Source organism: Odontesthes bonariensis, chromosome 16 (assembly GCF_027942865.1).
Source record: "Odontesthes bonariensis isolate fOdoBon6 chromosome 16, fOdoBon6.hap1, whole genome shotgun sequence".
Lineage (NCBI taxonomy): Eukaryota > Metazoa > Chordata > Actinopteri > Atheriniformes > Atherinopsidae > Odontesthes > Odontesthes bonariensis.
The window spans coordinates 7,355,420-7,380,609 of record NC_134521.1 but is presented as its reverse complement, the minus strand read 5'-3'; the positions used below and the strand labels follow the sequence as shown (position 1 = coordinate 7,380,609).

At 40.7% G+C, this 25,190-nt stretch overlaps 1 protein-coding gene across 2 annotated transcripts in view; it reads right to left on the bottom strand.

Annotated features, from left to right (window-relative positions):
- The window catches only part of mtus2a (microtubule associated tumor suppressor candidate 2a), a 38,454-nt gene extending 13,454 nt beyond the window's left edge, over positions 1 to 25,000 (bottom strand). For both annotated transcript variants that reach the window (XM_075487573.1, XM_075487574.1), the window contains exons 1-4: positions 24,899 to 25,000; positions 13,816 to 16,064; positions 12,965 to 13,223; positions 9,822 to 10,082 (exon numbers count right to left, since the gene is read on the bottom strand). In XM_075487573.1, the coding sequence (XP_075343688.1) occupies positions 9,822 to 10,082; positions 12,965 to 13,223; positions 13,816 to 15,849 (2,554 nt within the window). In that variant the 5' untranslated portion in view covers positions 15,850 to 16,064; positions 24,899 to 25,000. The remainder of the gene's footprint in view (positions 1 to 9,821; positions 10,083 to 12,964; positions 13,224 to 13,815; positions 16,065 to 24,898) is intronic.
- Positions 25,001 to 25,190: the final 190 nt, after the last annotated feature.

The window sequence follows — 25,190 nt, the reverse complement described above, 5'->3', positions numbered from 1 at the left end:
CCCCACCACTGATCAATAATGACACAACAGATTGCTTGTGCGTATGTGACAAACAGAGATGAGCAATCCAGTGTAAGGCTGCTTGACAGAGGCCATGAGACTGTGAAAAAGCCATATAAGCCAGCTAGAATCTTTCTGCGTCTCTACTGGTGTGAAGACTTGAAAAAAGCAAATACTGTAGTAATTTAGTGCTAAAGAATGTCCTTAGTTCTGAATTGTCTGATGTTGTGCCAAAACCCCAAGGTAATGAGGATTAGGAAGCCTCATCTACTTTGGAGCGTCAATGCCAGGGAACAGTTTTAATTTTTGGTGAGCTGGTGATTCTACCACCTTGTGCTTATTGATGACTGATGATTTTTCTACCTCCCACAGATACTATGCATTGTAGCAATAAAGTGTAAATTTGACAATGCATGTCAGAATGCCTTTGTCAGAGCCCAATGTTAAACTGTTCCTGAAAATGGCAACGAAATATAAATATTAGAAAAGTGAACGTCCAGTCATGTGAAAAAGAAAGTACACCCTCTTTCATTTCTAAGATTTACATATCAGGACATGATAAAGATAATCCGATCTTTACCAGGTCTTAAAATTGGGTAAATATGACCTCAGGTGAGCAGAACATGACTTCACACTGTGTTGTTGTTTATTTAACAAGAACTAAGCCATAATACAGAAGCAGAGTGTGAAAAAGCAGCCAAGTGCTGCTTGTCAAATACCCTTCAATAATCGATCACTAGCAGGTGTGAGCACCTCTACAAAAGTTGAAGTTTTGTCTATTTGCTGGTCTGGAGAAGAGATAGATTAAAAGACATAAGTGAAAATAGCTACCATACAAAATGAAAATGAAAAGGTTACAGCAACTTATGTGCAATAACATACCACAGGTAAGAGAGCTGTGACCATACTGTGTTTATAGAGTCATTTCAGACATGAAAGACCTGATGTTGTTCTGAAAAGTTCAAAAGCAATGTTTTGCAGAACCGTCGCCCATATTAAATAGTAATACATTCCCAAGCCTTTTTGATTTATTTGCAGGATTGAATATGCTATTTGCAACCTAAAAGAACTGCATGCATTTGCTTGTGAAATTTGAGAAGTTCGGGTAACATCTTTTACATATCTGATATGTTTCAATCAATCTTTCATCACGTAGAGCTTGAGTTGAGGCAAAACACTTTTATTTTTCAAAGTTGTAATATCAATACTACATTCATGCTCACATTTACATCGCCACACTGTTGATGTATGTACTTCCCAGAGCTCCTCCACGGGCTGATTGCTGAGGTCATTAACAGTAGTGAGCCCTCATTAACCAGTTCAGGCCAGATATCATCTTGGTAATAGCTCTGCACAAACACCTCTGTAACAACAACTATTCTATGTGGTGACTGCTAGACTTTTAAAGTTGGGAACTGCATGTAGAGAAATAAGAAAATACACAAATTAAATGTTTTTAAGGAGAGAAGTGAAGAAAAAATAATTGACTGCTGCTCTATGACCTGAACTGACACAGATCAACTGGCCGGTTAGACGTGCTCATTTGGCAAAGGTCAAGTGAATGCCGAGAGCACTGAGCAAGGAGGCGAGACAGGAGGAGCACATGATGAGGTTGGGTTGTCAGAGACACAAGATTGAGGGATGCCGGGAATTAAAAGATAGAGGCTGTAATTCATGGGCTTGGGTAAAGAGAGAATGCTTTTCATTGCTGCTGAAAGGCAGCTGATATGCATCTCTGATTGGCAAGCTGCCAGCCGACGATGGACGACAGAGACGGAAGGAAGGAAGAGGCAGGCTGAAAGGAATGAAACAAAGGCTAAGAAACTATTACAAAACTAAGTTAATGAATGGCGTCACACTGGAGCTTGTGGAAGGCTTAGCATATTTGGAGGGCTGATGAAAGATACTGATGATATCAAAAAGGACCATGAAAAGAGCAAAGCAAACAGCTGAGACCAAGAGAAAGGTGGTATTTTACACCTCTGAGGGTGGTCATTTTATTGGAGCAGCTTGCGCCTCTAAGCTAAACTAATACCAGTAGAAAAAGACTGTCTTACAGTATCATAGCCCTCATTTGTTGAGGAGGAAAAAGAAATAGAAAAGTCCCTGTACAATCTCATTATTTGCACTCAGTTGGAAAAATTTAATTATACTTGTTATATTTGGTAAAAAAAAAAAAAAAGGGGGGAAATTCTAATCTTAAAGTTGTTATTTTTCTGCTTGTCAGCTGCATCAGAACATTTACAGTCAGCAAAAGAAACTCGCAAGCTGTGACCTAAAGGAATTGATCAAATCCATCTTAGCTGAATTCAGCAAAAGCAGAACAAATCCAGGTGCACAAACATGCAACACATCTGTTGAAATGAATCCCTGCACAGCTAGCAGTGCTGATGTGCCAAAGAAAAAAAAAAAAAGCGCTTACTCTTCAGTACGTATTCCCTTAGGGAAAAAAGCTATTTTTCCAAATCATATTGTTTATAAACTAAAGCAGCAGCATCTATTAATAATGGACATATTCAAGGAATAGGTTTGGAGGTGCATTTGATGTAGAGGATTGGGGAAGTAAGAGAGGACTTGATTCATTCAGCTATGTTTTATTCGCATTTTTAGATTTATACCAAAAAAAAGATCTCAGATATTCCATTTTAAGTCTGAAACTCAATATTGCACTTGTGCATGGACAACATACTACAAGTAAAAAGATATGATCCCGGATGTGAAGCCCTTTACTAATACTGTTGCGAGTCATTGTGGAGCTAACGCTATCTTATGAAAAGCTTTTTCTTTTGAATGAGTTGACTGAATGTGTTATCATCGCAAGTAATCCTGAAATACTTGAGCCCTAAAATCCTTGAAATGCCAAAAACCTGTTGTTCAGTTCAGTCATAGAGTGTGAAAGTAGAATAGAGGGGCCTTTTTTTTTCTTTTGTACTGTTTTTGCAGTACAAATCAAAATAAAATAGAAAATAGTATTTTTTCTTGTATACCGGTACAATCATTTTAAAGAGTAACAAAGAGTATTTTTCCACACTCCACAAACATTTCACAATGAGTACATTATAAAAAACAGAATGAGAAAATAATAATTGTCACAGATTATTATTATTTTGCTTTTTGAATTAGACCACATATTCCCAAAGACAGATGTCAGCTCTGTTCAGTGCTGCTGAGTGCAACAGACAGTGCGTGTAATTAAGCTTGAAGATTGAATCCATCAGAAACCATCATTTGTTCTGCTTATTAACCGCTGCTTCCTCTCATTTGTTTGAGGCTGGCATTGGAACTGTCTGTCACTTTTCATCCATAAGTCATTAAAGAACAGGCTGCTATTTTGCCACTCAACTTCCAAATGCGTTGCCTGCTCAGATTTAATGTACACATCATGTTGGACGCAGTGTGTTTTGTGCTGTCTACAGAAATATGGAAGCATGTCATGTTGACTCTCATAACTCTTTAATCTGAATTACAGTTGCCCCATTTTGACTACTTGTACTGTTTGTGTGGCCTGAACAGAGGCCTGCAGTAGTTTTAAAGCTATCTTCAACCAGAAAGATAGCAAACTATACTAATTGTAAAAGACGCTGCAGCTGACAGCAGCAGTATCAGTGCTCCTCTCTTCTATTAGGACCCACATATGAAGATATCTAAAAGGTTTATTCCAACTAAAGGGACACAAAGTATATTTTATATCATAATCACACAAGAGAGCGATGCTCCCTAATGACCAACAAGCAATTACAAGAACTAAGTACATTTGCAAACATGTATGGTGGCTGGACAAGAACACAACTTAAAAGAAAGATTAATCTAAATTAGGATTAGCGTAAATTGGTTACTTGTTGAACTGTGTCTTTGAAGTGCCTTGAGATGACACGTGTTGTAATACGACACGATCTAAAGAAAACTGAACTGCATCGGACAATAATGAGAAGTATACATTAGTTCTGGGATTTACATATAGGGCAGCAAGGGACGTACGGAGGTGGCCATCTGTTGGTCACACAGTTTGGGTGCAAAACTCAGCGACAGCCAGAATCATCCCTGCTGAAGTGTCGCTGAACAAGGCACCAACGCCAGATTTACAAACTGCTGTGTGAAAGCTACGGGACATTCTTTCAGTGTGTGGTCACAATCTGTACACAATAATCATCTCAGTTGATGAGGTAACAGCTCACTGTATAAAAAGTGAGTACAAGCAACCTGCATTTATTTTGATTACTGCTTTGTCTCTGTGTGAGTCTCCACTCACAGAGGCTTCCACAGATTAGGCTCATATTCCTCTCACCTGTGAGGGGTAAATGCAATAAAATACTCGCATAACATTAAGTAGACAATTTACTTCTCCAGACAGAACAAAACAAAGCCTGAAAATGTTTTGAAAAGAGAAAAAATAAAATAGATAATTTTTTTATTTTTATTTTTTTAATTCAAAACCTTACATTTGCTGCCACCAGTAAAATTGCACTGTCATCGAGTACTGTCAATTCACATTAGATTAGTGTGATGCTTTTATGTTCCATTTATATTTTTTTGTATTATCATTCAGACAATCTCTCTCAGCTCTGCCATGAAAAGGATATTTACAGATGCCACAAGCTTGTTTTGAAGAAGACACCTGAACCATTTGTAAAATAAATTCTAGTACTGTGAGAAGTTACATGAAGGCTAAATGTGAACGGATTCAAACAAATCTGTTTGTGCTTTTGTGATAAAACAACCGAGAACTGAGATTGAGAATGCGAGCAGTAAGAAAATAAAAAGCCTGCTGTAAATGTGAGTATTTTATTGGAAATAGATAGTAAGGTTGCTCTGCCGAGGATAGAAAAAAAGGGATTTTGTCTCCTGAATATGTAGAAAACTTTGGATCATTTCAAGAAATGCAAAACGAGTGAGTAGACAAAATCAGGATATCATTGTTAGGTGATCCAAAGAGCAAGAAAAGCCTTGCTGGAGCATACACTCCTCTCTGCACTGAGGTTTATCTGTTATCGATCCACGTCCTCTTTGTCAGTGTGAGCCATCAGTTAAGCTCATAAACTCTGATGAACAGCGAGTCGTATGAAAAACACTGAGCGTTTAACAGTTAATGAACAGGCCCATTGAGCCCATCTTCACTGTCTCAGCTTTGCTGCTTTAAAAAGCCTCCGTCTTTCTCAACTGCCACAGAATGGCAGCCATATCTAATTGGCCCATCTAATTCTCTGCTGGTGTGTGTTTGTGTATGTGTACAGTACATACATGTTCGCGTACGACTGTGTGGGCACATGCACCGCAGAAACCATCTGTTCACATTGAGCTGGCATGAGTCACAGACCAGATCTGAGCCTTGCATGGCATCTGGGGTATGGCACCCACTCTCCTCTCTGAACCGATGCTTTTCTTTCCGCTCTTTTTCCCCTTTCACATTCTCCCTCCTTCTCTCCTCGTTGCTCATTTTGACTAATTGAATTAGCTTTTATAGCTGCATCCTTCTCCACCTCCCTCTCCCCGCAGCTGTCTGCTCGGCTCTCCCTTTCATTCGTTTGATTTCTTCCATGATTGCATTATCGCCTAAAAAGAGGACAGATAAGGGCGATGATGCTCAGTTTTTGTTTTGGAAATTGAGTTTCCAACGCGGAGTCGGTGTGGCTCAAAGGCACAGGCTTCATCAGCTGGATTCTCCTTGCAGCTGTGTCTGTCAGCCACAGTGAAATGATCAAAGCGGCCCCATTTGTACTGCATGGATACTGCCACTCTAATGCACACAAACATCCATGCAAAACCCTCAGGAGGTGTCAACAACTGGGCTAAATTGAGCATTTGTTTTAATGAGTAATCAACTGCATACAAGGCCCTGCTTACCTCCATTTGTGGGTCATGACTCATGTGTCTTCCCATATACGAAAATGTACAATTAACTCCAATGCTACCCTGTAATGCAAGTATTGGTGATATCATCCTGGTTTTGTAAATATAGTGTTCAAATTAAATTTATTGTTTTGTTTACAGTTTTGTGTTTTCCTTGACATAAACGTGCACGTCATCACTGTATTCTTGAAAATGTACTTCAGTTACAGTATGTAAACTTTTTTTTTTTTACTTGACAGTATCTTGTTTGAGAGTTGATTTTACGAGCCAACGTAAAATTGAGAGTTAAGCTTATATAGCATGTCTTTGGGCGCTTTCAGAGAGAACTGGTGCAGGCAAAGGAGGAACAGCCAAACGCAGCAATGGATTGCTGTAAACCAATTCTATAAAAAGTCCCACAACCATCTATTTCTTCCACAGATTACGATGCAGTTTACATTATGACACTGCATGACAATACTATAGCGGAATCCTGCAGATTTCACTGAAAATTCACATCAAAGACTGTTTTCACAGGGAATACTTTCTAAAATACTCCTGCCCCATTCCGCTTTCATTCTAGACACACAGCGCACGCATGCACACATGTAACACACTGATCACAGCAGGTTGATGTATAAACTCAAGGGATTTTCTTCTAACCCACTTTACTGGAGCCTTATCGTTTCATCCCTCCTCTCTGCTCCTTAATGATTTCTTCTGTCTCTATCATCCACAGGCCTACAGGAGTCCGTTTTGCCAGCTGATCAACGGGGAAAACGAGCAACTGAGTGTGACCTTTCTTTTCTGTGCACGAGGAGGTAATGGGCGAGCTGCTGCTGTTGCTCCCCTGACATCCTTGATAGCAGAATATGGGAAAACTCAGCTGTCATTCTATCTGTGCTTTGATCCATGTTGGAGCATGTTGAGAAGACGCGAAGATATCCGATTGGAGGAGGAAAACAAGGTATCACAAAAAAAGCATGCAATGGACACAGAACTCTTGGAAATAAGAAAATCACTTATTTACCACTCCCATGGCTGCTCCATCTTACTTCTAATCACATGACTTTTTAAATGGGTGACTACAGTCACATTACAGTTTTTCTCATAGTGCCCCGTTCTGTATAAGGACTTTAAAATGTAATTATTCTTGCATGAAATTTACAAAATTTGAAATTCACATCAAGGGAAGACTCTAAATTCAATGCCAATAGCTGGTAGTGAGCCTGTTTTTTTTTGTTTGTTTGTTTTTCTAACAGTAGCTGACATTTTAGGCCACAAGGTTAATAGTCAAATGCATGAAAACTCAACCCAGGTCCAGAAACATCAAGAACTAACACAGCATTAAAAACTTTCCAAGAGGGCTTAGGCAAAAGGACATCAGACAGACCTGTTTTGAAGGCTCATGGGGGGGGGTTCCAACACCTCACACTTAAAGGTCACACGTAACACAAAGAGTCAAAAACAAAGGTAAACATTCATGCTTTCTTCCTCTGCCCCCTTTAATATCCAACACACACACATAAACCCACACAAACAGAAATGAGCATCAAAGACTCAATCTTTTGCCTCTCATGTCCGTCATCCTTGATCCTGTTTCGGTACCTCTGAGCTGCAGCAGTTTAGCACCAGGGAGCGGAACATTCTGCTGCGGGCTCTGCTTTAAAAAAACATCTGGTCCTCTGTTCGCTGCTGGCAGGCGTTTCTGTTTGCAGGTGTGATATTCAGAAAGTCGGGAAAATTTTACTTTTGAACTACAGGTTGTACGACACCGGGATGGATTTGCACATTAATACTGAAAGCTGCTCATACAGAAACCCTGTTGACAAGGTAGTGGGTAGCTTTGTGTAACATTGACATTGTGTAACATATTAAGCTCAATACGTACAGTGCAGGTGTACGTACAAGTCTTTTTTTCATGAATTCTTGACTTTGGTACTTGTGTGTTCATTATTTGAAAAAATATAGAGCAAACAATGTTGTTATGTCAGAGAATGGGAAGATAATATTGTTTACATTTTTCATGCAGTATGATGTTACTGTACACATACAGGAAAACTACAACATACTACTACTGTACTACTACAGTAGTGTAGCGTACTGTATGTGTACAGTAGCATTAGGAGCTGATGGTGCTCTACAAGCACCAAAGTACGATGAAAGTGTTTTTACACATTAATGTTTGATTTTTGCATATTTATTTTGTTAACAGAAGGTATTTTTGAGCAACTAATGAAATTATCAGAGAAGGGGATTAATAAAGATTCAGAAGAACAAAAGGAAGAAAAAGTTAGAAACAGAAAAAGAGTAAAATATGAAAAAGAAAGAAGACACGAATAAAAAAAAGAATATGTGCACTGTATTTGGCAAGTGGTGAACATCAAAGGCTCTCACAAACAGTTATTTTTCATCATTATTTCAATATCATTAAACGACTGACTGTTTGGTCACAAAAAGCCAAAAACTGCACAATTTATCATAATTTTATCAGACCCCAAGATTCAAACTCATGGCTTGCCTTTTCTGATCTTAACTTCAAATCTCCAAAATATCGGATGGTGATTATTCGATAAGTATTTGCATTAGAAGCTGGGACTACTGAATGTTTAGATTTTTGCTTTTTAACTAAATTAAACTATGTTAAAATAAATAGCTGCCATTTAATGAATGCACATACATATATATATATAGGAACCCACTTTGTCAAATAAAGTACTGTTCACCAATTAATATAGAGAACTGTTTACAGCCAGGATAAGAAGGTCAGTGCTACTATATGAAATAGTTGTGAAAAGCTTTAAATCGATAGAAATCTACCCTTGTATTTCAAAGAAAGAGGTTGTCTCTTTCTTTGAAATACAATTTTAGTTCTTTCCAGCATAGACCATTTTTCCCCTACATCACGCCTCTCAAACACTGCCACCCCAACAACACCAGGCGGTTCATGATCATTTTCAACCAATGAGAGTGAAAATAGGCAGATTTTAAAAAAAATGTATCAGCACAGAAGGGGGGAATGAGGGAAAGCAGCGATGACATAACAGGGGGCCCGTTGTGCGTGAGCCGAGAGTGGAGGTGCTTACGTCAACTGTAACTGGGAGAGCACGAGCAAGCGTTCCCTATGTAGGTCACATTAAATACACATGCAGCTAAAACAAAATTCAGCCAAGTAACTGAGCAGCCTGCCAAGCTGCACTGACATCACAGCTGTGAAGAATTCACAGTCAAGTATTCTGTTATCTCTGTGAATGCTGACATAGCTGCTGCACAAATCTAGTTAGCAGCTTGTTAAATTACTGATGAGTCCAGGGAATGACAACACGTGCCTGTTTTAGTTTTTCTTTTAAACATAAAGTCAAGATCTGCGAAAGCAGGGCCACTTGGATCAGTGGGGATCTGTTTTAACTGTGGGAATGTATGTTATATACGTTTTGTACTGTCCTAAGGTCCCTGCACTCCTGTCTGTAGTACCACACCAACCACTCTATCACTCTTCTGCTGTTCAAAACTCTAGTCCTAAAATCTTTATGGTTTTGACTTTCCAAAATCAAGATCATCAATCAATAATTTGTGACATACACACACACAGTGAAACAGCACAGCAGTAAAACTTTGCCTAATGATAGTACCCAATAATTAATTACACAATCGTATAGTGTTGGTAATCTCTATCACCAGAGATTTCTCAATAATGCCTGGCAACTGCAGCACAGCAGCTGTTAATCACATGAAATGAGAGTATGAAAATGCAGGGTGAAGAATAAATTTTAGCTAAGGTGGAGTTTACTAGGGAAAGCAAAGTGTAATATAATGAATGTAGGAGGGAGCTGTTTATGCTAACTGTATTCATGAGGGGAATACATGAAGGTAATAAAAACTGTTGTTTAACTGAACTGTTATGTCTAAGGGACAGAAATTGGACAAAAACCTAGGTAAACAGAGGGAATCAAATTTCACTTCTAGTACGGGGAGTGTCATAATTTTGGACTCACGATGTGCGGTCCTGCAGGGGTCACTCTGTGTGCTGTCAGCCGAGTGGGCTGAGGAGACAGAGGAGACGCTGGAGCTCCTGACGAACCCAAAGGCAGCAAGGCGGCCTGCGGGGAGACGGCTGGAGCTGAAGCCTGGGGGCCGCAGGCCTGTCTGGCTGGCTTTGGGAAGCAGAGACCTGGAGGATGTGGACTGAGGCTGAGGTGCTGCTGTTGAAACAGGAGGAGGAGGAGCGGGATCATGATGGCTGACAGCCTGGTCATCTGATGATAAACCACAATGGGCAGAAAATCATGTTAAATACTGCAATTCGTAAACTCATTAAACAAAGTTTATGCAGAAGACCTAACATGGCTATCTTCTTTCTTTCCCGTGTGCATCACTCATCATCATGTGTTGACGACGCTGTTCTCTGCTTGCCACAGCAAGTAAATACATTAACTACAACAACCTATAACAGCTGTGTTTGGCTCTGTTTGTACTGGGCTGATAGCCAGCAGTCTCTAATGCAATTATCACTTTCAATATGACACTGACAGTTGAGGACATGGGTGAAATATCTTTGTAATACATGAACGGCATTTGAAATTTGCCCTTATACTATGAACAATTCCTTGTTATTGTAGGCATTGTTGTGGACTAGTCATCCAAAAATAGAATGTTGAAATGAAACCTGTATTACAAAGGAGGAGAAAATGAAGGAGGAGAAAGGAGGAGAAAGAAAAAAAAACAAGGAATCAAGAGTGGATGAAAAACGTAATCATGGCTCCATAATGGCCGCTATCGTCAAAGAACAAAGGGGAAGCATCCTACTGCTCGGTAATCTATCGTTTCCAACTGCAAAAACAGAAGAACTGTACAGGCACGAAAGATTAAACCAACACACACACAGTATGCAGTGGGCAAATCCCCAGGCCTTGGATAAAAGCCCCATCTTGGCTACCCCTGCCTGCAGAACAAGGTCGAGATCCTGCATAGGCGAAAAGCATTTTCCCCTGCTGGCTGCAGAGATAAGGTAGGCAGCTTTCCTTTCCTTTCCATTTGACACAGATATAAAATTCTGAGCATGCTATGGGGAAACCACCACATCAGGACAAGAGCAAAAAACAAAACGTTTGAGAGGGAGAATCCAAGGGCTGTTGGTAGAAAGAAAAAGTCAAACAAAAACAGGAGGAAAAGTCTCTGGTGTAGCTCCCCTTGAGCATCATCAGAACTGCTGCTCACAGTTATCACATCTTTCCTCTATCCCTAATATCTGCATGTGTGCCATACAGTCTTTTTATGAGATTCGAGCTGGCTCCTCTTGAGTGAGAATGTCAGAATCATTAAGGATAAATGTCCTCATTTCCATGTTGCCCTTCCCACCCCCACTGTTTACTCTATCCATCACCTCGGATAGACCAGGCAGGGAAGTAAGCCTACAAAAGCATTCACTTTAGCCTAGATATGACTACAAGTTCCTTGTAATGAAAGTGCACAATATTTATAGGAACCTGAAAGGAAACAGGAAGATTGAATAGATAAAATAACATCCTGTCCGTCTCTCTTTTTGCATCTCACTGTATTCTGTTTGTCCCTCTTCCTAATCCTTTCTTATACGTTTGTCTCTTTTTTTAATGTTGTATGACACCTATTAGAAAATGCTCAATAAATCATAAAGCACAAGTGTTGCATTGGGCCTCAGCCATATTAAAGGTCCTAAACATTATCATTCACAAGCTTTAAGAGAAAGCAAGTCCATTCGCTTTAGATGAATAATGTAAATGAGCCTAGAAAAGTCAATAGGACATGCAGTAGGGATAAGCACTAATGATTCTAATCACAGCCCAAGGTGAGATGCCACAGCCTACATGGATTTCCAGCACATGGTCTTAAATTGCATGTTATCAAATGTAATACTTGAGTGCAAAGTAATAACTGCAGCAGTACCAGAGCAAAGTATGTACTTCGCTGCTATGGAAAAGAGTAGATGAGGGCATGAACATGCTGCTCCAGTACCTTCTACATAATTGTCTTGCCTTTTAAAAAGCTGATCCTTATTGTAATACAGAACTTAAAATCTGCAGTGTAATTATCTGAGCAGTTTGACAGCTACACAAAAGCCATTTCGTACATTTGCCATTATGGGTGCCTGCCAGACAGATATTTTCATTCGCCAAAAGCTAAAAAAAAGTTGTGATTCACAGCGAGAAAATTGAATATTAAGAAAAATAAAAAATAAAATAAAAATGAATATTATGGCTCAGATTTATTCTGAAAAAAAAGGAGGCTATTTATCATACAGGAAATCCCTAAAATACACAAAGGCAAACACTGACGCACACAGTGTTGACCAATGTTATATGAATAATATTTCAGCAGGAGCTTAGCTAGTACGATTCCAGTGAGAAGATATTGGCGTTACTTTGGTGTTAATTGCTTTGCACTTCAAAGCTTATAGAGTTCCCAGAGGGGCAAAAAGTACAGAGACATCATACGTGCATTAGTAAGGATTATGATAACGAGGCCTGGCACATCATAACAGCATACTGATCAATTCTGTATGTGCAGTTTTGGGCCATGTGTGTGTACATTAGTGTACATGTGCACATGTCTGCGTCTCTGTACTTTCACCGTGTGTCCAGGTTATTGCACTCACGGAGTGAGCAGATCAAATATACATGGAAGTGACAAATGCTTCCAGCAGTGTGAAGGGTGATGAGAAAACGTTATACTTCCATATTTCATTGACAGCTGAGCAGTAGTGTAAATCTGAGTTCAGCAGTCTGAGGGGTGATCAGACTCAGAAATCTGTGAGGGATCTATTATTTATTCATTTTTCGTTCGTAAATTTCAGCCTTCTGGAGCAGAATAAGTCCCCTCTGAGAATCTTCCGCAGTCCTCCAATCAGATCTGCCAAAATTAATCTCAGAGAATGCATTTTAATAAGCTGCCTTCATCTCAAGCCAAGCCAAAGGGGGAATAAGTCCCACAACTGCTTGTTGCTGCATGGAGAAAACAGACGAGGCAGCCCTCTATGTAGTAAAAATTTGGGTAGCTGATAGAAAATCTGATGCATACCAAAATTTCAAGAGGTCACATCCATCTGCCATTCTAACTATGAAAACCTACTCAGAGACATAACATAAGGAAAAGTTTTAACTACCTGTGTTCTCTTGGCCTCTTTGGCTAGCTGCTGGGCTGACAGGTTGGACAGGCTGGCTGAAGACCAGTGCTGACCTTTGTCCTTGACTGGGTACTTTGCTCTTGTCTGAGCCTGCAGCTGTCCTGGTGACAGCCCCCAGGCCAAGACGCATACCTCTGCCAGAGCGCAGGAGACTGCCGCTCCCCCCGGCCTGCACAGCTGTCCGGCCCTGCAAGGCATCTTGAGCAGAGCTGCCTTTGAAACTGAGGGATCTTCCCACCTAGAAATCAGAATAATTGAATATACTTACAGGTGCCAAAAGATAATGGACTCAAGTTTTTTTTTTAGTTCAGTAGCACACATAATTATGTACAATTAAATCAAACAGGGGCTTTGAGACTTGTTTTTTAAATATGTATGCATTTGCCACAACTGTGGCCCAAAAAAGAGCGTGAGCATTTATTGAGATTTTCTGCTGGCATGTATTTGTCAACAATATCAAAAACATGTTTTATACTATGAGTGGAGGCAATACACAGTTACATGAAGCACTTGTAGAAGCCTCATGGAGTGGAAATAAAGGCAGAATATCAGGTCAATAATGGATAATTAGCTATGCTGGATCAATAAAATGAAAAGAGAAGCTTTAACGTGGTACGTAATATATATGACACACTATATATCATACAGTCATTACGTGCTGTTTATTGACGAAGGAACCAAAATATACTCCTGACAGTCGATTACACTGGATTGTTTTCTGACTAAAAATGAGAGCGTTGGAAAACTATGATATCAATCAGAATACAAGCTTGATCATCATAAAAATGTGATGTCTGATGCTTTAAATAAAGCCTGTGCGTTACACTTACCTCTGATGGTGCCCTGTAGAAGTTGTCTGCTTTGCTGCCCAGTTTCGGGGGAGCAGTATGGCTGTGTGCATGTGCAGGGGGAACTGTGTTTGTGTGTCCAGGAGCCCTAATACTCCTGCTCTGCATGCCTGATGAGAAGATGTTCACCTGCATCTCTTGGCGGTATTTGTCATAAAGCAGATTGGAGGCACTAAGCACTGGGGCTCCTCGGGTCTCTACATCAGGCTTGGACAGATCTTTAGAGGCATCTTTGCTAGAAGTGGGTGTTTGGCTGTGGGTGTATGTTGAAAGCCTGGATGGCAGAGAAGATACCTGATAAGGACCATCGGCAGCCTGGGGCTTAAACTGGGGATTCTTCCGGACATAGGTAATGATTTTTGGGCGAACTCCTTTAGGTTTAAGTTTAGGCGACGGGGAGCTCTCTTTGGGATTTGAGTTGTGGGAGCTCTGCTGGTTGTTAAGAGGCGCTTTAGGGATTCCACTTGTGCTTATATTAGTTTTAACTGCTGCTCTCAAGCAACTGTTGCCCTGAGCAGATGTCAGTGCAGCAGGGTTGCATCCTGTTGGGATGTGCCTGGTCACTCCAGAGACATTCCTGGAAAGAAGGAACAAGGAGGGTTGCCTGCGCGGTGAGCCCTGGGGTGTCCTGAGAGGGGAGTGGGGAGGGGTAGATGACCTGGATTCAACCCCAGTCCTGCTAGGACTGGAGCAATTCCTTCTGTACGTGAGCTGAGTCTGTGGTCTCCTCTCTATGGTGGTAGGATTTGAGGGACCAGATCTATGTTGTGCAGTTGTAGTTTGCTGTTTTTCCACTGGTGGAACCTCCCTCTGGTATGCCTGGTTGGGCTGTGTCACCTGGAAGACTTCAGCTGCGTGGTACAGGTGGGAGAAATCCGATGGTTCCCGCAAAGATGACTTTGTGAACTTTCCGTTTGATCCATTCATTTGTGATTCTGGAGAGAGATCGAGAGACGAGGGCTGCACAGTCTCAGTTTGCCTTGTTCTATACTCTATTAGGTTCTTCTCTCTTCCCATCTCTGTCTGGCAGAGGGGCCTGACAAGCTGTTGCCGTCGAGGTGGCAACACCCTTTCTTCAAATCCAGCCTTTCTCCTTTGGCCAAGGACACCATCAGAGGACTGACCACTTCTTTCATGACTCATCTCTAGTCTTTGATCCTGGCTGCAGTATTGAGGACTGCCATGTCTCACTTGAGGATGCATCAATGGGGAGTTCTGACTGGCATGTACTGGGGCTGCACTTCTGCTGGACTGGGCTGAGGTAGTGTTTTTGGTATTGGGATAAGGATTGATCTTCGAGCTGGACAGAGAGATGGGCGGTACTTCTCCACTAGAATCCAGGGCACTAGACAGGCTTCCAGTGAGGGAAACAGCCAACAGACTGGAGACGAACACATTTGTCTCAGACTTGGACTCCTTAAGACCTCCCTTTTGTCTATCCCTGCCTGATCTGATGTCCCTTTTCTCTACTGAATATGTCACACATTTGTCCAGGTCTTCAGTGCTGTGACAGGCTATCCTCTTCTCTTTGCCCCTCTCAATTCTGCCTTCAACTTTGTTACTGTCGTTGTCGTTTCTCTTCATGCCAATTGAAATAGAGCTGGCTGTTGAACTCGAGGATATGGACATGGGACCATCATCTTTTCCATCTCTAATACTTCCTCCTTCATCTTCCTCCTCTTCAGTCTCCTCCTGATTCATATTTCCCAAGAATGTATGTATCTCCTGACGCTCCAAAAGCTGAAACTCTCTGAGCTCAGGCTCCATGCATTGCTGCTCTGAACCCCAGATCACCAATTTGTCTGGAGTTTCATTCTGAGAGACCAGTGGAGGAATGGAGCTTGCACTGTACCCTGTGTCTCCAATTAAGTTGCTTCCTTCTTGATGAATTACTGAAGTTAATTGATTTGCATTATTATCACCAGAAGGGATGAATGGGATACTGGTTTTACTTCCAATCTTTTCCTCTTTGTCAACATTGACCCTCAGTCCTTGGAAACTAGTTGGAATGCTCATGTTTGACTGCGTTTTTATGCAAGCTCAGCTGCCGAGGCCATTTGTGGAGTTACAAAAGGATTTTCCTCTTCTTCTTCCTCTTCCAGGTCTATTTGATCAAGGCCCCTCTGTTGAACAATCCAGGGATGAAATAACATCTTTTTTCACTTCAGCTCACAAATGATCTTGCATTTACAGTGGGTTAGCGAAGCTATCTTTGATTGACGTTTGTTCATCTGAAACAAAAGAAAACAAAAAAACTGTAAGAGAGAGCAACGGATATGACTAAAATGCAGCCACTTTAAGGAATCTATTCCCTTTTTGCCTCCTCAGAGCCACTCAAGATGATGGATATTCAGTCTGGTCAGGGAAGCAACAGTTTGTGAAATTTCTGTGTAGCCTACCATCTTGTGTGGATGATCACTTGAAACAAGAGTGGCTATTTATGGGACATAAGGAAACTTCAAGACGTGCGAGTGGCAGGACTACCTTGTTTCTATTTTAGCTGCATCTTTTACTGATACATGCAAATGCTAAGGACATTTTCAATTAAATCATGTGTTAAGTATAAAAAATGATCTGACAGGTAATTGAATGTACAAAAATAATGTATGTTCACTTTACAGCTAAAAGAAAATATATGGAGTGCAGGAATATATGTATTTCCACCGCATGTGCAGGCAGTGGATACTGTATACTTAGGGTCATTATGAATTATGACTGAATGTCAGATATGTGTCATCAACCACAACACAAAGTTTGAATAGATCTCCCACTTTCTAATTACATATGCAGCAGGAGTGCCTGTTCTCATTAGCAGGTGGCCTCTATGTGTTTCTGGTGGCAGCCGTTGCAGTGAACTCACCACTAATATGGCAGCTCCTACTGCCAGTGGCTTATTTGATACAGCTCAAAATGTGCAGAGCTGAATTCTCCCCAAATGCAGTGGAAAGACAAACGAGAATATAATTCTTTATTTCCCGAAGGCCAGTAGCTTTAGGGAACTCAGTGAGCTGAATGTGGTGAAAAGTATTCCTGTATTTAAAGATTGTTGTTTCGAAACCAGTGGTCAAAAAATGTTTAATTGCTGTGAGATCATTATTTATCATAACAGCAGTTTGTTTGCTTGGGATCAAAGTTTATTAAGAAACAAGGAAATTCATTATGCCCGACAAACAGACAAACAACATGTGAAGCAGTACACCCACTGTCAGCCCCACGCTGCCTCTGGGTACACTGCTGAGATTACTCTTAGACTGGCGCACACAATCAAATAATTAGCTGGTTATAAAACACACAAGGGAAATTCAAAGTGGTGGAAAAGGAAAGTCTTGGGAGACAGAGGAACAGTCGTGTTACGGAGCGAGAGTATTCTCTAAGTGGACACGGTGGCAGATCGATTAAGCCACTGATGTAGTACCGAAGCCTGTGCTGATGACAGCAATATTGGGAGGCTGGGCGCTAACCTCGGTCACAGTGGCTGAACCAGAATAACTGCCATTTTGGCGAACTGTGAGGCTGACAAAATCAATTTGGTACAACCACTAACGCAAGAGGACAAAGAGGGGAAAAACCTGTCTGACTATTTGAATAAATGTTACTTGTGGTGACAAAAAGCAAAAGCAGAAGGTGACATATGCTACAATGCTATCAGTAAAAAAGATCACTTGGGAATGAGTGTTTGGAAGCAGATTTTAGGTTCCCTTTGGCAGGCACATAGATCATGAAGTTAAAAATATAAATAATGGAATGGAAATTAGATCAGCCTGTTTACTAATATGCCACAAACCCCTGCTTCTTCAGAAACCTTTGATGTCGACACAGTACCGCTTCCCTTTGGCATCTTTATTTCATTTCCAGGTTACATTTTGAAAAGTTATTTGCCAAACCGTAATATAGTTTTTTTAAACTAGTTTTAGGGCCAAAATGCAATTGAATAAGTTGTAAAATTTAGGAGAACAAAAGATTTTTACTTAGTAATGGAATCTGGAGCATACAACATCAAACAATGGTGATATAATTGTTGCAGGTATGGACAGAAAATAAGATTTTGGACTGGAATGTGTGGGCATGTATGGAATGGACTTTGTTTTCTGAGAAAAAAACACAGGACAGAATTTTACATTCAGAAACACATTTCAGAGGATACAACATTTAAACACACTAAGAAAAAAAACTGTAAGAAAAAAGATAACATTTCAGAAACCCAATAAAACAAAAAACATAAAGATTTCACAAGAAAGGTTGTTTCGCTTTGAAGGTGGGTAGTGTTTTCTTCTTCTATTTAATTTCAGTGTTTCTGGATTTCTCACTGTGTTCTTTGAAATGTTGTTGTTATGAATATTTTTCCGGTATCTGAAATGAAATGTTGTTGTGTTCTTGTTTTGTAGTGTTCCTGGGTCTGTTGCTGTTTTGCACCTCAGAGCCACCTTTAAAACAACTGAAATTATACAACCAGTATTAGTAATCATGAAAATGGCGTAAGCTGGAAAGTAGAGGTCACACGTCCCATTAGGGGAAATGATTGAGAACCGTAGTGCTTTGAAGGTCAGTTTCATGCTTTCACAGCCACAAATAAAGCATACATTCTGCCGTGTGGAACTTTCACATATGAACTCATGGATGAAAATAAGCATGCACACACAGACACAACGTTCACAAAATTCCCACACCACAACAAATAGTTGAGTAAAGAAGCAATCACATCCCTGCAAATGGGTGTATGGAGGCACACATACTCAAATACTGAGAACATAAGGCAGGAGAAGATTACACCTCAGGAGTAATCAGGTTCTGTGAAGGACTTTTGGATTGGACAATTTGTGATATTCACCATGGGCTCTTAACCTATCAAGTGCATCATTTAAGGACAGAGAGCATCTCTCAGAAAGTGGTAAATGACAAGATGAGAACAGTTTGAGCTGAGTTATCTCACTGAAATTTGAAGAAAATTCCTTTTTTTATTTTACTTTACTTTTACTTTTTAAAAAATTATTACTCTGAGAGTGAGGAATCAGTCTGTGTGGGTGAGAGTCTGACACACAGTCCTGACGTGGGAGGGATGAGACATGCAGATGGACACAGAAGAGAAAATAATTGTTGCAGATTTCTAACAAGGCAGATGGGGGGGAAATACGCCATATGAACTTTCCTAGCCCTGAAACACACTATGTTCATCTCTCTAGCCCTGTTTCTGATGAGATATTCAAATATAAAAACAAGACAGGAAAGCTAAATTATCATAGGAAATCCCTCACCAGAAACAATTCTAATTTCTTATGAATTGCTCACATGCTTGCATGTGAAATTGGGAACATGTAATTCCATCTTGTGAATTTATTTTCTCAAGATAGACATAAGTAAATCTAATGGCAGAAGTAATGACACAATCTACGGAAACCTTGTTCTTCTGTTGCGTCCCTAACAGAGTAACAAGCTTTTGGGACAACAGCTGTACTGCTTTGATACTGCAGGAATAGTGATATTCAAAATAACTGAGAAACAGCAGTGAGACAAAAAAAAGTTAGGGGTTTATTTAGCTGTTCATCATTCAGAAAGAGAGAATGTAGCTGAATTCAACATGTTATATTTCTTAGGAATATTTAAGATAGGAACAAGGCAGAGGAGCAGTCCCCAAGACAATAACAAAATCATTTGAAAGTTTTGGTGTTTAACATAGTACAAAAAAAAAAGAAAGAAAGAAAAGTAAAGAAAGAAAAAAATACTCTTATAAATTCCCTGAAAGTCAGTTAGGAACTGAAACACATTTTCTTATCTTATTCCATTGCTAAGTTGGTTTATATTTTCATATATAAATGTAGACCAGACAATGCAAAGGCAGTCACCTGCATGGACACGCACTCATGCCTATAGATGCCTTTCCTCAACATCTTTGTTGTTGGTCCAGCAATACATGTGGCTTTTACAGAAGCCATTTGTCTTTGGCACTTTGCTTTATTCTTCTCCTCCCCCACTGGAGAGCAGACAGGTTTTACTGCTCTGTGGTTCCCAGAGGACACCAGCAACACATGCACACATATAGACGTATTACCCCTGTCCCATGTCTTTCATCCACACATACTTGTACAGAGATCTGAATTCCAGCACTAGAATAGAAGCAAAACAGATGACACAAAGCAATTATGAGCACGTGAGCATAATTCATACGATTAGATTTAGCGCCTGATTCACAATAAAAGGCATTTTTAGCAGTTTTCCAAGAGAAACAGAAAAAACTCTACTTCTTGCTCTACTGCAAGAAGCTGGCTCTTTTCATGTTTATGATAAAGCTGACATTACCCTCGTGCATGTTTTTGTGCGAGAGTGAACATATAAAATCATCCAGCAAAAAAAAGCTTAGAGTGAAATTCTATTCACATATAAGCTAAGCTTCAGTCCTCCCATCTCGCTCCTCCCATCTCTGTCGGCAAGACAACACAGACGGAAGTAGCTGTGAAATGAGCTAAGTGCTTCATTTTCACAAGACACAAAAGATACCCTGCAGACAGAATCTCTCAAGATCATTCACTCTTGTGTTTCTGAGTGTTTGTATGGTTAAACCAAACGATAACTCGTGCTCAGCAAAGGGATTAGCAGTGCACTGATAAAGGCAGTGCTGCAAAACTCCTAAAAATATTCATCCTGTTGCTTGATTTGCACTGATTTTTTTTCTGACCACTTATGAACAACCTTTGCTTCTCCGACAGCATCGCACTATAACCCACAACAGTAATCAGCGAAGCTTTGTGCCGTCAGTGATTCCCACTGTGTTATACCTTCCAAAAAATATCTTTTGTTGCTTCATCCCCACTGCTCCGTCCTTTCATTACCTCCACCTCAATAATACAGTGTTTATAAGGGCAGGGGGAGGTAATCAATCCTATTTCCATCCTCATAGGTGGCACATTAGCAGACTAGAGCTGCCCAAATAATCCCCTCTCAGCTCTCCCCCTCTGCCTATCTGTCTCACTGCACTCCCACGCACACACACACACACACACACACACACACACACACACACACACACACACACACACACACACACACACACACTCTTTGTACCCCAGGGGGAGTCTTTCTGTATCACAAGGGGAACTGTAACAGGATTTCTGCAGGTTCTTGGGCCAGAGTGGGTGGTCATACCTAAATGAATAAAAAGAACACAGAAATCAGATCATCTGCAATAAAAGCCCCTTTATTTTTCTTCTTGCGTGCAAGCACGCTGTCTGTGTTTCCTACCTGCTCAGAAACTCACTGAAAATCACAATATGCCAGTAATGAGATTTATTAGCCGAAGCAAAATTGAAAAATGGCCAAACACAGTCGCACGTTCACATGCGCAGCCGTCCATCAACACGTTCACGCATGAGCTTTGTTTTCACGTCATTCACTGAGCTGATAGGCTGAAATCAGGAAAAGCAACAAACAAAAAGCATCCATAAGCACTGAGACTAGCACTAGTTTCTGCCTTAAGTGTGCCTTCTGTGTCCATATAATTAAACACAAAACATGAGTATCTCTAAACTACAACACACACTCAGGCAGTTACAATCACTGCAGCAGGGGCGCAGACAAAGAGAAACCCCCTCTCAGTGAGAGAAAATCAGACTTAATGATCAAATTTACTCTCTCCAAGCTATTTTTTTTTTCTGTCTCGCTTTTAGCAAGTTCTAGGAATCTGTGTCATTAATATGTGGCTCTGCTTCATAGTTGTTGCTTTTTTTTTTTTTTTGCGCTGTTGCTTGTAAGGATGGAGAATTAAACGCAAAGGTACACGAATAGAAAAGATAAATTACAATAGGGATAAGTTATTAAGGCAGACCAAAGAGGAAATGTAGAAGAGACCAGCATGAGTAAATGAAACAAACTGACTCGTCTGGTCGGGAGGAGATAATGATAAGAAGAGAGACTGCAGTTTAAACACAGGCTAACACATATCCACACAGGGGTGGCATAAAGGAGAGGAGAGAAGAGGGTGTCTGTCCACGCTGGCTGCTGGTAGCACTGCATTGTTATTAGCAAAGCCCCTCCACCCACTACCCTAATGCCTGTCGCAGAGAAAAAAATGTTAACTCTTGCATGGCTGATGACACTGTATGAGGTGGGACAAAGAGGAGAGGAGTTCATTTCACATGCAAAGCTGTGCAGACCCACCCCCCTAAAAAAGAAGAAAATCGAAAAAATTGAAAAGAGTGAATTCTGAGTGGGACTGTGAAGAAGTTGCTCATCAGAACCCAGAGAGACATAAAGAGTCAGACATAATGCTGGAAAGGTGAGACAGCCCAGACAAAGAAAAGCTGAGCGCAACTCAGACCGACTGAGTCACCTCTGTTTATTTTAAGAAAACATGGAAATAGACACAAATAATGCTGCAGAGAGCAAGAAGGAGGTGGGACATTAAAAGGGGTGTGAGAGGATTCTAGTTTGTAATGAAATGTGTTAAATGTGAATGTGTAATGTGCAAACCCCAAGGGTGTGTGGGGGAGGGAGAACAGGCAAGGATCAGCAAGAGGTGACCGAAGAATTGAGCGAATTGAGGGTTCTGGGATGGTGGCGGAGAAAAAAAGTGTAATAAATTAAACTGTCTGTAAAAAACGACTGCTTTTATGCCGTGGACAAAAAAAGGCCGGAGAGTGCTGAACAGGCCAAAGAACTCCTTTGGGATGAGGTTTCGTGTGCTGCTGTTCTGACGAGGGGTTTATTTTTGGGAGCGTGGACAAGGCTGAGAAAGAATGTGAATGTACATTCTGAAGAAATTGCATGAAATGTCAATCGTGTGGACTTCACTAAAGTTAAAAAAAATATATATATATATTGTTGCTCTATGAAGCATGCCTTCACAGTGATTTTCCAGATAAGATAAGTTTACTGATTTAATCTGAATTAATCTAACAAAGCAAACATACATTTGCATACAGAAAAATCTGTAGCACTAGCCTTAAACCAACGAGCAATTTTTCAGCAAAAGGTCATATGCAGGTACAAAAGCAATAAAACAGCTCTCAGATTTACTCCCCACAGGACAGCGACATGTCTGTGTGTGCATGTGTGTGTGTGTCATGAGTGGAGGCGTGCCTCTCTGTTCAAGCTCCGATGTCTTGTCCATGACTGCAGGGGAGGAGCTACAACAGGCTCCCGGGCACCATCCAGACAAAAGCTGCGTGAATTCGAAAACACATGTATTCATGTGTGTTGATGCTTTATTCGCAGACAAGTGCATTCTCACGTGTCTCTATCATACTGAGCAAAGAGGTCTCTTACCTTTTTTTCATTTACGAGCGATCACAACAAAAGGTGATCAAAATAAAAGTAAAAGTTATCTTAACTTATCGGTCCAAGCAAGAGGAAAAGATGGAGCTTGGAACATATTACTGAGAGGCACACTGACATAGTTTTCCTTCACTTTCCTTCAAGTAATTTTTTCCCCCTTCCCCTTTTCCTCCTGTGCTCTGTCCTATAAAATGGGCTTGAAGGTTGAAGCTGTGAGCTGCTCTCATGGGCTTTATGACGAGCTGACTTACCTGCAGAAACACACACACACACACACACACAAATACGGTACACAGCCACTTGAAACCAATCGGTAAAACACACAAAGATACACACACGTGCTGCTATGAGTGGGTTTTCCTAGCAGAGATCTACTTAATTGATCGCTGCTCAGACATCGCTGAGGTCAGATGTAATGAATCAATCACACATGCATCAGCATCTAGAACAGAAACTACAGCAGACTGAGTACAGTTGAAAAGCCATGGGATCTACCACCCTGCTTCGATGCAGTGTCAACCTCCACGTTAACGGGACTGGGAGGCATTGGCAAGATTGAGCAAAATAGACTGTAAGATCCACAAATGTGGGAAGTCTCTGATACTGGGATCAATACCGACAGCAGACAATCTCAACAACACCTTGAAGAGACACACTTCCCACACATATTTTATGTAGAGCATGTTAGTAGAGCAGTTCGGGCAGACCCTAAACAATGTGAAAAGATGCATGGCTGCAAGGCTGAAATTGTTAGAAGTATGACAACTGTGGTTAAGTTGCCTGGATAAAGAGCTTACCTCAAATAAAAACCAGCAAATAACTGTTCTCAGCAGTCTCAAGGACAACCTGCACACCAGACGCTAATCAATTACAATGCGAAATACGCCAATATGAAAGACAGTCACTCAACCTTCATTTGTACCTTCTAACATAATAGTGAGGATGAGCATGTGGGAAGGGTTGGAAATGTGACAAACACACATAGAAATTCTGCTATTTTTTCTTGGGATTCCCCTGGTGTTCCATAAAAGAAGACTGAAATTAGGTCTTATTGAGTGTATTCGGCAAGCACATCCTTCTTTGATAACATGGGTAAAATCATAAATTAGAATAAAAATATTTTCCCAAGGTAAATTTCAAACTTCAAACTCGTTTACATCAAGATAAAACGACAGCACTACAATATAAACCAAGAAAAAGAAAATAAAAAATGGCAAATCTACCAAAGAACTGGGCCATAAAACAACAGACATTTTGTAGGTTTTGGAATCTGACAAAAAAATGCGCCAAATATTTATCAATTAGTAACACTTCGCGAATAGTCAATAAAAAAATCCTTCAAACCCTCTTGGATGTCACCTCTCGATGGAGTGGATCATGGCTTGAGTCTAAAAGTCTAAATCCTATAATCTGTGTTTGATCATTGGCAACACACACACAGACACATGCACCGAGCTTTGACCTGCTCCATCCATCACACCAACCTGTTCTTCTGACCTCACTTTCTCTCTTTCACCACCATTACTTACCCTATTTAAAACCTGCGGCTCAACTTTCATAATATATGCATAAAAAAAAAATGGGGAAAAAAAGCTATTAAAAAAAACAAGATAAAATGTCACGAAACGCCCATCGAAAACGTATCGATCGGATATATGTTTAGCTGAAAACGCGAGTCGGCAGCAAAACCCATTGAAACTGCCAAGCAAATAAATGTGCGACACTTCTTCTGGAGAGCAACGCTGGCCTCCGGAGCATCGCTGTAAAATCGCGACATGGTGTTTTCAGTGGTGCCACTTACTTCCAGGTTTTTCTGCGGCTGATTCGTTGGAGAAACTCGCTGAAAACACTGGAGTTGCACAAGGCAACACGGGCGCATGGCTCGGCTCCCTCCTCGCGCTCTATCTCTCTCTGGCTGGCACAAACGATGCAAGGAGAGAGGTACTGCAGGCAGGAGGAGGAGGAGGAGCGGTGCTGATGCTGCAGCCGACACCTGGCAGGGTATGCTCACACTCAGACGTCCGGTTTTTTAATCCTTCTTTTGCACGTTTGCGCCCTCTGCTGGATCACGTGAGAAGCTGCAGTATAATACC